General features: G+C 35.8%; 1 protein-coding gene across 2 annotated transcripts in view; it reads right to left on the reverse strand.

The window, feature by feature from the left end:
* NRPA2 (nuclear RNA polymerase A2) overlaps positions 1 to 15,559 on the reverse strand; it is a 294,138-nt gene that overhangs the window by 209,046 nt on the left and 69,533 nt on the right. For both annotated transcript variants that reach the window (XM_089830051.1, XM_089830050.1), the window contains exons 7-8: positions 9,517 to 9,594; positions 9,374 to 9,419 (exon numbers count right to left, since the gene is read on the reverse strand). In XM_089830051.1, the coding sequence (XP_089686177.1) occupies positions 9,374 to 9,419; positions 9,517 to 9,594 (124 nt within the window). The remainder of the gene's footprint in view (positions 1 to 9,373; positions 9,420 to 9,516; positions 9,595 to 15,559) is intronic.

Genomic DNA, 15,559 nt, shown 5'->3' on the forward strand with positions numbered 1-15,559 from the left:
TCAACCACAGACTATAATATATGTAAATATGTCAAGGTCAATGACCCTAGTGCAAAGTAGAACCTTCATGATTTGAAAGATACACTTGCATCACAAAAGAACAAAGACAGGGAAGAAGTGGAAAGCAATAGTAAAACAAGATAGTAAAGCAACACAGTTTGAAGCCTATGAAGCTTAGTGAAATGATGAATATTGTAGACATTTAACAGTGACACTATTTATATTCCTAATTGTTATTGAATAACTAGTTTTACAGTTAACTTATTTCCTCCATAAATTTGCATATATAAATATGTGATCAATGTAAACTTGTGATTGTGTGCAAAGTACCTTCTATTTATCTCTATTATTGTGTCTTTGATGTTAATTGACTAAATGATGCATGAAAAAAAATTAGCCGAGTTCGAACATAAAATCCGAGTCCGAAACCACCTTGTTGAGTCATGGGTGAGTCTGAGTCTTGTAAGTATGGTTCAGACTACAATAGAGGTTGTCCTATAATCAGGGGTTGATGTAGGCCAACAAAGTGGTTAGGGGACAAAACAACAATATGGTCTAGATAGTGAGTTATTTAGAATTATCGCTAATACACAAGTACTGATTGCACATGCCTTAGAGTGGATAAGAGAAACCCTTGACTAATTGGATTTGGATTGTTCTAGGGATAGGCATGTCAACAGTGACAAGTGTGATAGGCAAGACATGTCAATATCAAGTGTAGGCATAGATACACCACTGTCAAGAATAGGAGGAGACTAGAATGGGGGGGCATGTTTTCGAGACTGGGGGAACAAAGAGGCCTCAATTTGGTGATGGCAGAGGGGAGGGGGTATATATACTATGCCTATAGACTTAAATGCTAGTTATGAAAAGATGTATTAGACTATTAAGAAGTAAAACACTGAAAGGAGTAGCATGATATCAAAATAAGTACAAAATGTACTGAAGGGAGGCCTCTACTCATCACTCAAGAGGTCGAGCCTCAAGCGGTGATTAGTGGTTGACCGACATGTGATAGGCGACACAGCTAGGGACTTGGAAACTAGCATTTTAGGGGAGTGGGTGGGGGGCAAGTCCCGTGGGAGCAATCAACCTTCATCTTCGAGGAGGGTGCATTTGACTCTCCTTTGCATGCTAGGACACATACATGGACAATTGACGGACTTGTGCAGACCCATTTGTTGTCCAGAGAGAAGCCACCACTAGTTGACACACTTGAGCCCATAGAGTTTTAGAATGTTGCTATGGTAGCTAGTGATGTGTGGTCAAGCCTTCTAGAGCATGTTAGAGATGATTTCTCTCTACATCAATATTGTGCACAATGTAGAGACAGTATGAGGAATCATGGTGATAGGTAGCCTAAACCAGTTCGGAGGAGGTCAAACCAGTAGTAACTCCAATAGGGACCAGCTGTAAATTGTCAAAGGAGGATGAGAGCACGGAGGTAAATGAAACTCTTTACCAATCTACGATAGGTAAACTTCAGTATGTAGTACACAGTAGACCGGACATTGCACAAGTTGTCGAGCTAGTGGCTAGATTCTTAACCAATCCTAAGGAATCACACTTAGTTGTTGTGAAAGGGATCTTCTGATACCTTAAGTGTACAAAATAGTATGCTCTATGGTATCCTCACAAGGCTAAACTTGAGCTCAATGTTTTCACTGATGCTGACTAGGCAGGAAACATAGATGACAGAAAGAGCACGACTAGAGGTGCATTCTTCCTTGGATGAAGATTAGTGACTTGGACCAGCAAAAAGAAGAACTATATATCTCAATCAACAGCAAAAGCAAAGTATGTAGCAGCAATTGTAAATTGCACTCAGGTTGTTTCTATCAAAACACTATTTGAGGGAATTCGAGAAAAGGTAGAGGAACCAATGGTCATCAACTGTGACAACACGAGTGCAATAAACATAACAAAGAACCCAGTTATGCACTCAAAGACAAAGAGCATATCAATCAAATATCATTTTCTCAAGGAGCAAGTGCAAGAGAAAGGGTTGGAGTATGTACCAACCAAAGAACAACTGGCAGATATCTTTGGAAAAGCTCTTCAGAAAGATACCTTTGAGTATATTAGAGAAATGTTAGGGGTGTTACCCCTATCAAGTCTAATGTAGAATAGAAGGATAAAGCATCAATCCATGATTTCCAATGGATCAATCATGAAATGGGTTGATGAAAAATGTGGGACTACTCCACAGGGGGAGCAATTATAGAGACATGATGTGCACCTTTGGCATTGTTGTCAAAGGAAGAGTAGTTAAGCTAGTGAAGTTGAGCAAAGGAGAGACGCACTATGGGATAAGTAAAAAGAAGAAAGAAGAAGAATATGGACGAAGGAAGGGGAGAAGTAACCAAGGATGAAATCAAGAAAAGAAAGAAGCAGAAAGAGGAAGAACAAAAAAATGAGCATAGAGACAGGCAATGCAAAAATGACAAGCAGCGAACTTGTAGCATGTGGCATCATCCAGGGGCGAGATGTGGAACAAGAACAAAACAAGATAAAGTCATGATCTTATTTGCTAAGTATGAAGTAGTCAATAATAGATGTGATAAGGGACAATTATCAGCATCTAAGTGTTAAATTTGCTAAGTGTTGTCATAAATGCCAAAGGGGGAGATTGTTGGCATAACTGTCAAAAATAAGGAACAAAATCAATGGAGCTTACCAGTGTGACCAATTATGATCTAGTTGTCACTGATGTCAAAGACCAAGACAAAGTATGAACCAACGCAACAGTGTGACCAGTGAGGTAGTGTGAACACATGAGTACATCTCCTGTCTACATATGACCAGAGATAGGGTAAGAACATGATAGGCAAAGAAAATCAGAGGACATTCACACTGAGACAAATTGGCTAAGTACGTGAGCACGTGAAGTAAGAAGTCAAAAAAGCATATGAGATGGTTTGATTGATAATCACGAAGACAGACTGGGGCCAAGTCAGCTAGATGAAGTACAGAGGCAAGAAACACATGAGTGACACATCACGAAGTAGGTGGATTGCACTTGACATCTCAATTAATGGAGTTGGTACCGTCACATCAAGGAGAGACAAAAGAATTCAAATTTGAGTATTTTCCAACAGAACAAGCTATCAAAATCATATAACTTCTGCGACTTCAATTTGTATAAGGTACGTATGACATGAATAGTGCATGGCAGTGATAGGAGTACAAGTTAAACATAGGCAGGAGAATTCAAATTCTTATTCTCAAATTAGGGTTTGTAGTAGAGCAAGAAAAGATTAGATGAAAAGACTTTCATTTTGAAAGAACAACTTAGATAGCAGATTGGGAAGAAAATTTGCAAGAGAGTTGAGCTGACTATAATCTCTAGATAGAGATGAAGCATAACAAGACAAGTGCAGAGTGTGAACAAAAGGGATTGTTGGAGAGATCCAATGAGCCAAACAACACAGAGACAAAGTGTCTTAAAGTTAGCAAAGCCAAGCACAAAAATGATTATGTCTGAGTCGCAAAGCCAAGGAAGAGCAAAGCAAGTTGCAGACCGGTCCAAGAGCATAAAAGTGATCTACATCAAGCTAAGTGAAGTAGCTACTTTGTATAGGTCAATCTTAGTGTTGTTCTCTTATCATTACAACAACAAATCCCATCAAGGGTGCACTCTAACAAGTTCTTTGTATCAAATCCCCTAACAGGGCGACACATTATATTGTGTTCTAAGTCCTCTAACTAGGCTACTCTTAACCCAACAAAGACTCTCACATGTCTATACCAAATCTCTTGACAAGGTGGCACTTGACAGTGTCATTGTAATCTTTTGACAAAGATAAGCTCTTGACAGAGTGCACTCTAGAAGAGTGCAAGCTTTGTGAGGATTGTCTCACACACTGTGCTTTTCACCCTAGTCGAGTTCCCACAAGATAAATTTGTGCATTATGTCATGTCATTTATGATTTGATTTTTTTTTGCTTAATCCTAATCAGTTAAGTTGTAGTTCTCAATTTCAGCATACCGGTGTGAGGTAAGATTTGAGAAGATTTGAAGTTATCCGCAATATACTAATTCACCCCCACCACCAATTTCATTGGTGGGTGGACCACCAAGGATAATTCCTTCAACTCGACCCTTAAATTCTCTTTTCTTTGTCCTAGCTTTGAAGCACACTATCTTGAAGTGATCCCTTCCTTTAATCTTGACCACTTCAGGCTAGTCTTGCTTCATTTCTATCCTTGGCTTTGAACTTATACTTATCTTCCAGCTTCCTTTATTTTCTTTATAACTATCCCTGCCTTTGATTGGACATGATTCCAAGTACAAAGCTCAAAGTTAGTATGGTCTCAAGGGACAAAAACAAAATAATAAATTTCAGATTTCTATATTAAAGAATTTTAGGGTAGGAGGGACAGAGGTGCCTCAATTTCAAGATGGTTGGGGATGCTTATGAGAAAATGTATAACAATATAAGACATAATGATGTGAACACTAAAACACTAATTGTTAAATCGTAAATTAGAATTACTAAATACTTGAACATTACATTGAACATTGAACATTTAACAATAAAAATTTACATACTCCAGTCTGAAAATGGAAGAGTTCTATTTAATATTATATAACAGATATCAAAAGTATGAGTATCTAATCATAAAGATGACTACATTCAATTGCATGATACAAAAAACAAGTACAAACTACAAGAGATGGACCCAACATACCCCTACGACAAGAATTGAACCCACAAAACAAATAAAAAATGTTTTTTGAAATGCACTTTATCTATCTGTCATGACAGGGGTCCCCTAGGCGTCCCCCTATCCCTTCCAAGGACGCCATGACGCCCCGCACTTTTGGTAGAACAATGGTCATTTGGTGGCCCTGTCGGGGACGTCAAAATGTCATCTCAAGTCCCTCGTGCATCCCAAGAAGTGGGTATTTTAGGTGGGACACATTCTCGAGTTACATTGATATTTGCCCTTTTTTTTTTCTTTTTTTTTTAAACACTAAATGGGAAAATCAATCCATATGTGATCTTGCAAAAAAATTGATTCACCTTTTATCACTCTAAAGGAGAATCCACATATTCAAAGGGGATATCCATACTTCATTTCTCCTTCTCCAAGTAGGGAAAAATGATATATGCAAAGACAAATCCTTAAAAGGACTTTGTCCTTTACTTTCTCAAGTGGGGAAATTCAACCATGTAGGGATAACTAGCTCCCATACTTAGAAAAAAATTCATCATCCTTAGTCACCTCAAAGGGGAAAATTGACTTGTCTCTGGATAAATCTATACATCTGTTATTTTTTTTGGATTGCTTACAAATGTAATTACACTGCCATGTTCAGTATGTAATTTCCAAATGACGGCTATCTCTCTTATATTAGATGAAATATGGATAGACATGTCCCTTCATGAGACATGTTTATTCATTAGTATTTAATATAATAGTTTGTTATTTATTTGTTATTTAACACATATATTTGTATATATAAATATCACACATATAATATATATAATATATTATATATGTGTAATATATCTCATTTATTTAATTAAATATGTATCTCATATATATATATATATATATATATATATATATATATATATTGTAGTTTTAGTTAGTGAGTTTTATTCAACTAAGACTACACTAACATTAACACTCCCTCTTAGTTAGAGTTAGGGAGGATAAGCACAGGACAATATAATACCTCTATGTAATATCTTTGATTAGAAGATATTCAACATTTTGATACATGAGTATTGACCTCCAGAATATCAACAAATTATATTCACCAAATGCTTTGAGTAACGATATTGGGAGTAATGAGCTTTTGAATGTCATCTCATATGACATTGACCATGTGCTCTTTGAACAATGGCCTCCAGAATTTAGAGTTGCAAGATATTCACCAAGTATTGTGAGTAATGGCCTCCTGAATGTCAAGTCATGTGATATTCACCAAGTACTCTGTGTAATGGCCTCCTAAACATCAATTTGCATAACATTCACCACGTACTCAAAATGTTCATAAGGTATGTGCACGCACATTCTCACAATGCTTAACATATGAACATCCACAATGCAAATTATAATCTATCATGATCTACATAGAAATCGTAAGATATCCATCATAATAAAAAACTAAGTCATTGTAAGATTGTCACCTTTCAATAACTTTTTCAAATACACGTGATAATCATTTAGAAGTCGTCACTTCCTCATGATGTACACAAAGGGCAGGCCCATTAAAACCATGCAGTCACACACATGGGCTTTCAGACTCCCTCTGAATATCAATCTTCATAACTGCTCATCCAATGTTACCTTTGAAGAGGTGTCGAACTCCCTCTGAGTCTGAAATCAAACTCCCTTTTCCTACAATAATATTCTCGGGGGAAAAGATCAAGGCAACTAGCTCTTATAGTTTACAAAAAGAAAGACTGATATAATATTCAAGAATAATAATACTAGGAATAATCAGATATTCGAAATAATCATAATAGTGTAGTGTTGTTCCTTTAGAATAAGATAATTACTCTATTCAAGATGACATTATTTATTAATAACTCTATCCAATATTTATAATCATATTTTAATTTCATTCCAGTTATATTCCTCATGAGAATATTAGAAATTTAAAATAGTATTAACCATTTAGGTTATTAAATAATGATAAAGATTCACATAATTCTGCGTACCTTGGTTGTATTTATGTTTGAAGGGAATAGTAGAATATTTCTTTGAAACACGTGTTCGTATTATGTAAGATAACTTGTTTATTTATAAACTCTGCCTCGTTCACCACTTTACCTACGAGATGGGTCCCTTTGTATGCATGGCGGTAGTACAACACTTCGTGTTTGTTGACCATTCATTACCACGTTTGCAATACACAACCTCCTCTGCAATTTGCATCACTTGGAATACGTCAATCAATGAATATGAATTAGACTAGTATTTTCATTAATTTCCAAAACTGGATCGCTTTGACTCATTCTACTTTGCAATATTTATTTGGCTTCTTATAAATAGGTGGCACTTTACATGTATCATTTTCAGGGGTACCTCGCAGATGTGGTGTGGTTGACCTGGTCGTGCATGGACTTATATTTTATGTATTCCCCTTACATATGCTCCTATGTACGGCAGGGTATGGCATTTATGTATTCCTATTATTGTTCCGTCCCATTAGATCATTTAAAGACTTGTGTTCTAGCCTGTGGTAATGACTCCATTATTTCTGAGTTATCACAATCGCTGCCTCAGCAATAATTTAATATCACCAAAGACTTTCGCAGCATATATATTAAAGCGCAAGTAGCCTCAATAATGGTGGAAGATAATCGTTCTGGTCCGTATGAATCTTTGACAGAAACCAAGTCATGCATACAACTTGCTAATCTTTAACATGCATCTGGACAGACTTCTAAGACTTCAAGTATTCGTCTATATCCCCGTCATTCCTTTATTGTATCTCTTCAGAAGTCACATCAAGCAATCGATCAATGTTTTGTTTGCTGACCAGTCATTTTGCTGAATCAACAAATCACCCTTTGTTCATTGATTTGGATAGCCACTGTCAACTCCTTCAATCTGATTTACATCTAAAACCTGACTCTAATACCATGTTATTTTTGAGGATCGCTTGCAGATGTAATTGCACTGCCATGTTTTGTATGTACTTTGAAAATGACAACCATTTCTCTTATATTAGATGAAATATGGATAGACATGTCCATTCACAGAATATGTCTATTCACTAGTATTTACTATAATAGTTTGTTATTTAACACACATATATATATTTGTATATATATAAATATCACATATATAATATATATAATAAAGTTTGTGTGTGTGTGTGTGTGTATATATCTTTAGTGAGTTTTATCTGACTGAAACTAAACTAACATTAAATTAGGACAATCCATACTTTGAGCCCCAAAATTTGACCAAGTATAAATGTAAAAGGGGGAAATTGCCTTGCATTTGGACTCTTCATTCACACCTTTTATCCCTGAATTCTAGGAGGGGAAAATCAACCCATGTTTGGATAAACTCTCAACACTTGGAATTTTTCAAGAAAATGTCATTTATAGAGGTGAATTTCATGCTATGTCCAGATTTTGATAAATTTAGGTAGCAAAATTCATTTAGTCCGGATTTTGATCAATTTGAGTGGGGCACTTCATAGTAAGTAAGTTTGGAATTTGATCAATTCATGTGGAGAAATTCATAGGAAGTCCAGGTTTGATTAATTTAAAATAGGGGAATTCATGGTAAGTCCAGATTTTGATCAATACAACAACATTTGGAGGTTTCATTTCATCGTTCAAGCATTCATTTTCACAGAGTGATTGGAATTGAGCTCTAAGGAAGAGTTTCAGTGAACAAAAATTGCCTGAAGATTAGGTCGGATGAGAATTTAATATTTCTTGGAGGTTGAATCCATTCAAAATACACCATTAAGCAGATTGGCATCGTCTTTTGGTGTTATCAGTCGATCAGGATATTTGTAGAGGGAAAATTTGTAACAGCAAACTTCAGATCAGGTTATTGGTGCATTTTATAAACATATCTGCCAACAACCAAGCCTACCGTGCCATCCTTGGGCCAATTGATTCATTCATTCAGCTGGATGCAGGGTTTAGAGAGTATCACCAAATGCAGATCAGACAATAGGATCTGCTGTTGCAGATTGGTTATTAGACAGTGATAAAATCAATAGCTTATGCCATTGGCTGTCTCAGAGGGAACCCGAACCTGTACCAGGCATAGATGTTTTTAAGTATTGAAGTAAATTTAAACCAGAAATTTACAGTCTATTATTGCAATTAATTCCTGCGCATTCCATTCTAGTTTATATTCTTTACATGTTCTTAATTTCATTGCCATTATCAGAGAAGAAGAAAAAATTTTAACTCAAAAATCAGGACTTACAGACGACAAGCAAGATGGGATGTTACACTCACACTAGAATCAAATGTGACAAGCATTTCTCAACCAATGAAAAAACTTGAAAAATTCATATAACATAAATGGCAGCCTCAAACTAGCAAAGTTTGAATCCCCTTGGAACCAGGGAAAGACACCTGTGGTGGCAAAGGAAATGCAAACAAAAGGTAAATTAAACAAGCAGTGATGTACCTAAACAAAACAGATACAGGTCATGGAAGAACTTTAAAGTTGAAATTTGTGAATTTCAGAAAGTACATTTTACAACAAAACAGATATAACTCTTTTCTCCAGCTTCCTTCAAAGTTGAACTTGTCTATGCAAACAACTTCAGACTCCAGATCATGGTAACATGAATTACCTGTAAATTTCTTGTATCTGCAATCTTCTTTTATCATTGATAACTACCATTAAACATAACACATAGAAAACAGGAGTACCTTTAATATTATGCCCACAGGAATAAGAAATTCACGCCTTCTCATCCTGAAAAGACATAAATAAGATATCAGAGGATATACGACCAAATTCAACCTCACAAAAAGATTTATGAAAATAGGAACTCCCCTGCTACAGCACTTACGAAAATCCAAGATTTGCACTACCATTGTGCAGATAATAAAGACGGTTTGTCACAGAAGATTGATCTGCTCTTGTACACCTGTGCGAAGAAATACATTGTAAAAATACTTACAGCTGAAATTTATCCAACTTAATGGAAAATTCACCCTAAAGTCAAAATGATCACATTATATAGAAAGCAAAGATGTTATTATGATACTTGTATTGTTACCTGGAACATGTTGGATTTTCCTTTTTTATGGTATTTCAGTTACAATTTCATAAAACAGACAGAAAATAAATCAAATATAAATTATTTACTACCATCTCAAACTCATGACTAGAATTTTTTTGCAATTTTCATTCAAGCTAATGTCAATATCTGAATGTCAATCTGGAAAGGATGGTCAATTTAGTATTACAGCTTCAAATACCTCTGATAAAAAAATTCTTTACTACTTTAGCTCTCAGTTTAATCTATAAAACATTCAACAAATAAGCTTCAATAGCCAGTTCCAACATCTGCAATTTTGTAATCTAAATATCAGTTAGTATGAATATTCATTTATTTTGCTATGTTATTGTTATTATAATATTATATAGATAAAAAATAACATTGAAACTATTGGAACTCGTTGAGACTCTGAGATAGCTTCTGAAACTCTAATCTCCTTGGCCAATTCTATAGCAAAGGCCCTAGAGAGCCTAGGTTCTGCATTGCACGCACTCCATTTTTTGATATGTTTGGGATGGTTACTCAAAGGATGGCAACAATGTGCCAACACCCCACTTAAACTTGTTGATACTTTGTCACCTTGCAACTGGCTATGGCCATAGATTGTTGATAAATCATCCAGCATTATGATGGCAGCTCTCAGTCATACAACATTATCAATTATTCCATAGTTGAGTTACTGTGTAAGCTTCAAAACCTTTGGCCATGCCTAGCTTTCAAAGGTGCTTTGTACATTGCCAAAGCACATAGTGATTTTTATAGTCGCCTATGTTACACATGAAGATCAGCAGGCCCTTTTCAAGGGGGATAATTCGCATTGGAGATCTCCACTGCTAAGTATTAAGAATGGTATGTGGATATCCATAGTTCCACTGTCTCCATTGCTGTTGTGTCAATTTGGGTGTGGCTTCCCAGTCTACCACCCCATTTCTAGCACATAGCAAACTTAAATCTATAGGTGATGCATTGGACAAGTTTATTCATTTCCTCTCCTAAAACATTATCTAGGTATTTAATGAAATTTGTACAAATCAGTTGAAATGGATTTTTCAAATGGTCTTCTTGAGGAGACAAAGGCACAATTCAGTAAGAGGGTTTGGTCTCAACCTTTGCATTATGAAAAGATAATGTTTCAATTGTTGACTTATCCACACTTCTCCAATTGTCATATCACTAGGGACTACCCTTCCCAACAAAAGAACAAGAAATCTTCTCCCACCTAGTGGAAAGATGCTGTCCTAGCCACTATATTAGCAGGGCTAAACACTCTTATTTTTGCTTCTTGATTGGTCCTCTACAAACTAGCATTTTCAAAACAAGTCCTGTGAAGAAGTCCACTACTTAGCTTTCTCCTTCATACTTTGATGCGGTTAAAACTTCATCAAACTAGGGTGATTTTGGAGGCACTTTCGGATTGATATCTAGCTCTTTGGACAAAAAAATTGTTGCAGCCCTCTCCTAAATCTACTAGATCACCTCTTGATCCCCCTACTTTTGTAAGTTTAACTTCCCTTTGACCCCTCAATGGCCCCAAAGGTTAAATATGATCCATTAGCATTTTAAGGGTTTTGTTAATCCTATTCTGCAATAAACTTGGATATGAAGGACTCAGATGGGTCTGCAATCTTCTTAGGCTTCGGACGCTTCAGGTGAGAATGGCAATGTTTACTTGTGTAAGAATCCCTGCTTGTTCTGATAAAAGAACTCAAACTTGGACTAGCAGAATTTCGTCAAACAGTTGACATGTAACCCAGGTATTAAGCTCGGATACAACTGAAATATGTCAAACCAGTACAGCAGTACACAGAACAGTTCTGAAATGTATATCTTGTTACTAGAAATGGTAAACCACAGATTTGTTCTAATATTTTAAACCTTCAGTATGGTGGAAACCAGTAGATATAACAGAAATATAATGCAATAGTGACAGTTTTGAACCATTCAGAGTTCACAATCTGCAATCAATGCTTAAGACAAACTCATCCCATATCTAAGGTCCAAGACTGGATTTGCATTAGCCAGCATACCCATACAGATATTTCTAACCTTAAGACAATACTGATACAGATTTCGATAGAATGAAAGCGAGGTGAGAGGATGGCACCTGGTTTTAACCGCAGACTAATGGTTTCTATGCATTTATGCCCTGCCGCTGGTGTGGGGTCCTCATTTCAAAGTTGACGTAAGCAATGATAATTGAGTCACCCTACTGGTGTCACTCCAGCTAGATGGAGATGCGCTTGCTACCAATATGCAGAGTCTGTACCTGTTTCTACTCTGCAGTATCTTCAGTACCAGCAAACACAACTATTAAGCTCGGCTTCACCTTCACTTACTCGAATATAACTGTTGTAGTGTTATAAGTGTCGACTTCCTGCACAAAAGCACTACTCGTCTACTAAACTGCAAAACTCATGTGTAAAGAGGGACTGTCGGGCTGTGTCTGATACCTCACACTCCACCTTTTTGCACCTCGTGTGATTCATGATCCTGTGCTTCTTCCAAGTTAGTGAGCAGCCACTCCTTCAGTATGCCTCACGGCTATCATAAGATCCTGTCTTGAAGCAAATACACTATCCACCTATTTTCCAGAACCTGACACAGTTCTCACAAGGAATCCTGGGGCTACGTCCAGATTCCTGAACTTCCTACGGGGTTTCGTCCTCAAGAAGGCACAGTCACATTTAAGCAACCATTTAAGATTTGAATAATAACATATATTCATGATGTCAATCCCAATGTAGCTCCACGCTTGTATAACCTCAATATGAGGGAAGACACAAACAACTAGGTAATATGGGATTAAAGGCCAATTTCATCTTTTAGTCACTTAAGTTACTTTATTACTTTATAACTAAGTTACCAGATTCTCTCCAGCAACCCTCAAAGTCTGGTTCAATTCTGTACAAAGTCTGGTCCTTGTCAAATTCTCTTGCAGAGCTGTGAATTTGCTGCAAATTCTGTCAGATGAACCCAGGCAGAATTTGCAGCAAATTTGGAAGAAATAATTGTCTAAACCTGGGCTGAATTTGATCTTGGAACATTTTTTTAGACTTTTTAAAGAGTTTTTTGACCTCTCAACCTTATTGTGACCACTAAAAATACCAAAAAAGATGTTTATATGTCATTTATGCATTTATCTTTGAAAATGAAAACTTGCTTATAAAGGAAATCCAAACTGACGATAGGTGACATCTAAATTGATGGTTATAGAGGAATGTCTTTAAAAAGATGTGATATGTTTGAATCTGGGACTTCAAATTTGTATCACCTTTTGATATAGCCTGGTTAGAAATGCTCTAACCAATATAAAATAAAAATTCAGATAACTGCACTTATCTTTTAACAATTCCTTTCATTCTCAAACTGTCCCCATGATATGGAAATATGTTCCATGCATGTGACCAAGCAAGTGTATCAAGTTGTATGTAGTGCTAAATGGTGTGATTAATGTCCTATTGAACCGAAACATAGATTTGGTGGTGTATTTTGCTATGTTCCTTTACTATTAGCAGATTTGAGTATGGATTTATTTTTTATTGCATATATATACACACATACATATTTTTAAAAAACATATGTTTTTGTATGGATGAACCCAAAACACGAATCCGAATCCAAGCCCAAAAAATATTTGACAAATTTCGAACCCGAATCTCAAACCCGCATCCGTACCGGAATCCAAACTGGCAACTTAGCTTTATAACATTAAAATATTTAAATAAATCACTTAAGTCACTTTAACTTTAATATCTCTTGAAATACTTGTCTAATTGCCATGCCATCTGAAATAGGAATCTCTCCTCTTAATTCCCCATGTGACCAAATACACTTTCTAAAAATAGAGAGGGTCCATCCCTATTACCCCTGACTTACTATACATAGTAAGTATGGAAAATGGAGTCCAAATGACATCAAACGAAGGCCAAATCCATAAATCATTGAATGTTGCAGATGAATCAATCCTCAAAAGACCCTCTAACCATCCTCATTAGCCTACTAGGATCCAATATTAGGCTAATCCCCGAAATTCTGATTTTGGCAACCAATGGGGACATTACAACTTGGGAGATCTCCAGTTGCTAATCAAAACGCTTCTAGGAAAAGCTCCACATATTGCTCTTTGTGCAATATTAACCTTTTATCTCACAAAAAAAAAATTCTCTGTGAGGTGTTGGTTGTATACTTGTTTTGAATTTTGTCCCAATGTGTTGTTTGTTGGTTTTCTTTGGACACTCTTTGGCTATAAATACTTAAAAGTGAAAAGGAACCCCTTTCAAAAGGGGACTGAATGATTAATTATAAATACCTGAGAAGCATAAATCTGAAAAATAAAAAATTTCGTGACTTTTAAAAAATCTCCAATACAAATGATTTTGTGGGTAAAGATCCCAATTACATCAATTGTTATTTTGAACAATTTTTAAAGGTTTTAAATAATAAACAAATGGTGAAAATCAAAAATATTGGGAAATGCATTTACTGTCCACCAACCTGTCATGATACCCTAACCACGCAAAATTGCTACTTACTCGGGTTTTTCGTTCATTTTGCTGAGGCAAATTATAGGTAGGAAACCTTGAATGGAGTGGATGGAGGTAAATTACTAATAGTCAATAGATGTTAAAGACACTAAAATAGCAACACATTCTTTGTTATACTTCTATGCTTGATGTTAAGGGCATTAACATGGAATGGTTAAGAGCTATTCTGTTTTTTCTCAGAATTCCACACAGTAATCATTTGCCTTAGGCTTGTTGTAATGGTTTCCATAGATATAAATCCAAAGACACAATGTAGAAATAGTAATCATAAATACTAAGGCTTCTGTTTAACTTTTTGAACATGTTTGAACATTACAATGGTACTTGCCAAAACTAAATATAGAAACCCAGACCAAACTGAACTGGCATTGACGCTCGATTGGCTGGACATGAACGTAAAGAGGTTTGTTTTCTTAAAATTCTTGCTATTCAGACTATTCAACAAAAGTAATTTTTCTATTATCAACAATAATACTAAGGTGGATGTTTCAATCATAGCTGGCAAAAAAGCAGAGTAATCTGTGATTAGTCAAAAATCACCAAGTATTTTTGCCATGCGAATTTTTCCGCCAAAAATTTGCCATTTCAAAAACTCGGCAGTTTGAAAAAACTTGTCAATTAATGGCAAAGTTTTTGGTGAGTTTTAGCAAACAACTCACCCACGTGCACAGGCCAGGGATATAGGCCAAAATATTACATTTTTTCTTCACCAGTTTTCATTTGTGCGTTTTAATTAAATTTTAGTGGTTTTTTAGGTTCCCGAATTTTTCTTGAGTTTTTTTGAAAAACTGGTCATTTTTCCCCAAATAAACTCTTTGGCACTTGGCAAGTTGTTGCCGAGTGAGAGTTTTCCAACTATGGTTTAGAAAGTGTGATAACTTGGAGTTTCAATTTGACACTAGCCATCAAGTTTTAAAACGATGTGGGCAAGGTAGCAAAAACTGTGTGATCAAGTGCGAAGCAAAAGTATATAAACAATGTGGAATCAAAAGCAAAATAGTTCCTACCAAAAAGATAAAAATAAGCTCATAGTGCTGAAAAAATGAGCTGTAGCAATATTTTCAAAAAAATGAATGATTGCTTTCACTATATTTAAAATTCTTATATATTCTACAAGCATAATGCTTCGTTAATTTCTGAAATTCACAACCTAAATGCATGTCCTGTAATTGTTAGGGAACTACATTCCATTTAAGCTCGTCATATACATGGAGGTTCAAAAGGCCTGTAAGGATTGCAAAAGCAGTATGTGAATACTGTAGACGTATAACATAGCATTGCATGCA

This window comes from Cupressus sempervirens, chromosome 5 (genome assembly GCF_028749045.1).
Source record: "Cupressus sempervirens isolate cs-2001-9-10 chromosome 5, ASM2874904v1, whole genome shotgun sequence".
In the NCBI taxonomy this organism is placed as follows: Eukaryota; Viridiplantae; Streptophyta; class Pinopsida; order Cupressales; family Cupressaceae; genus Cupressus; species Cupressus sempervirens.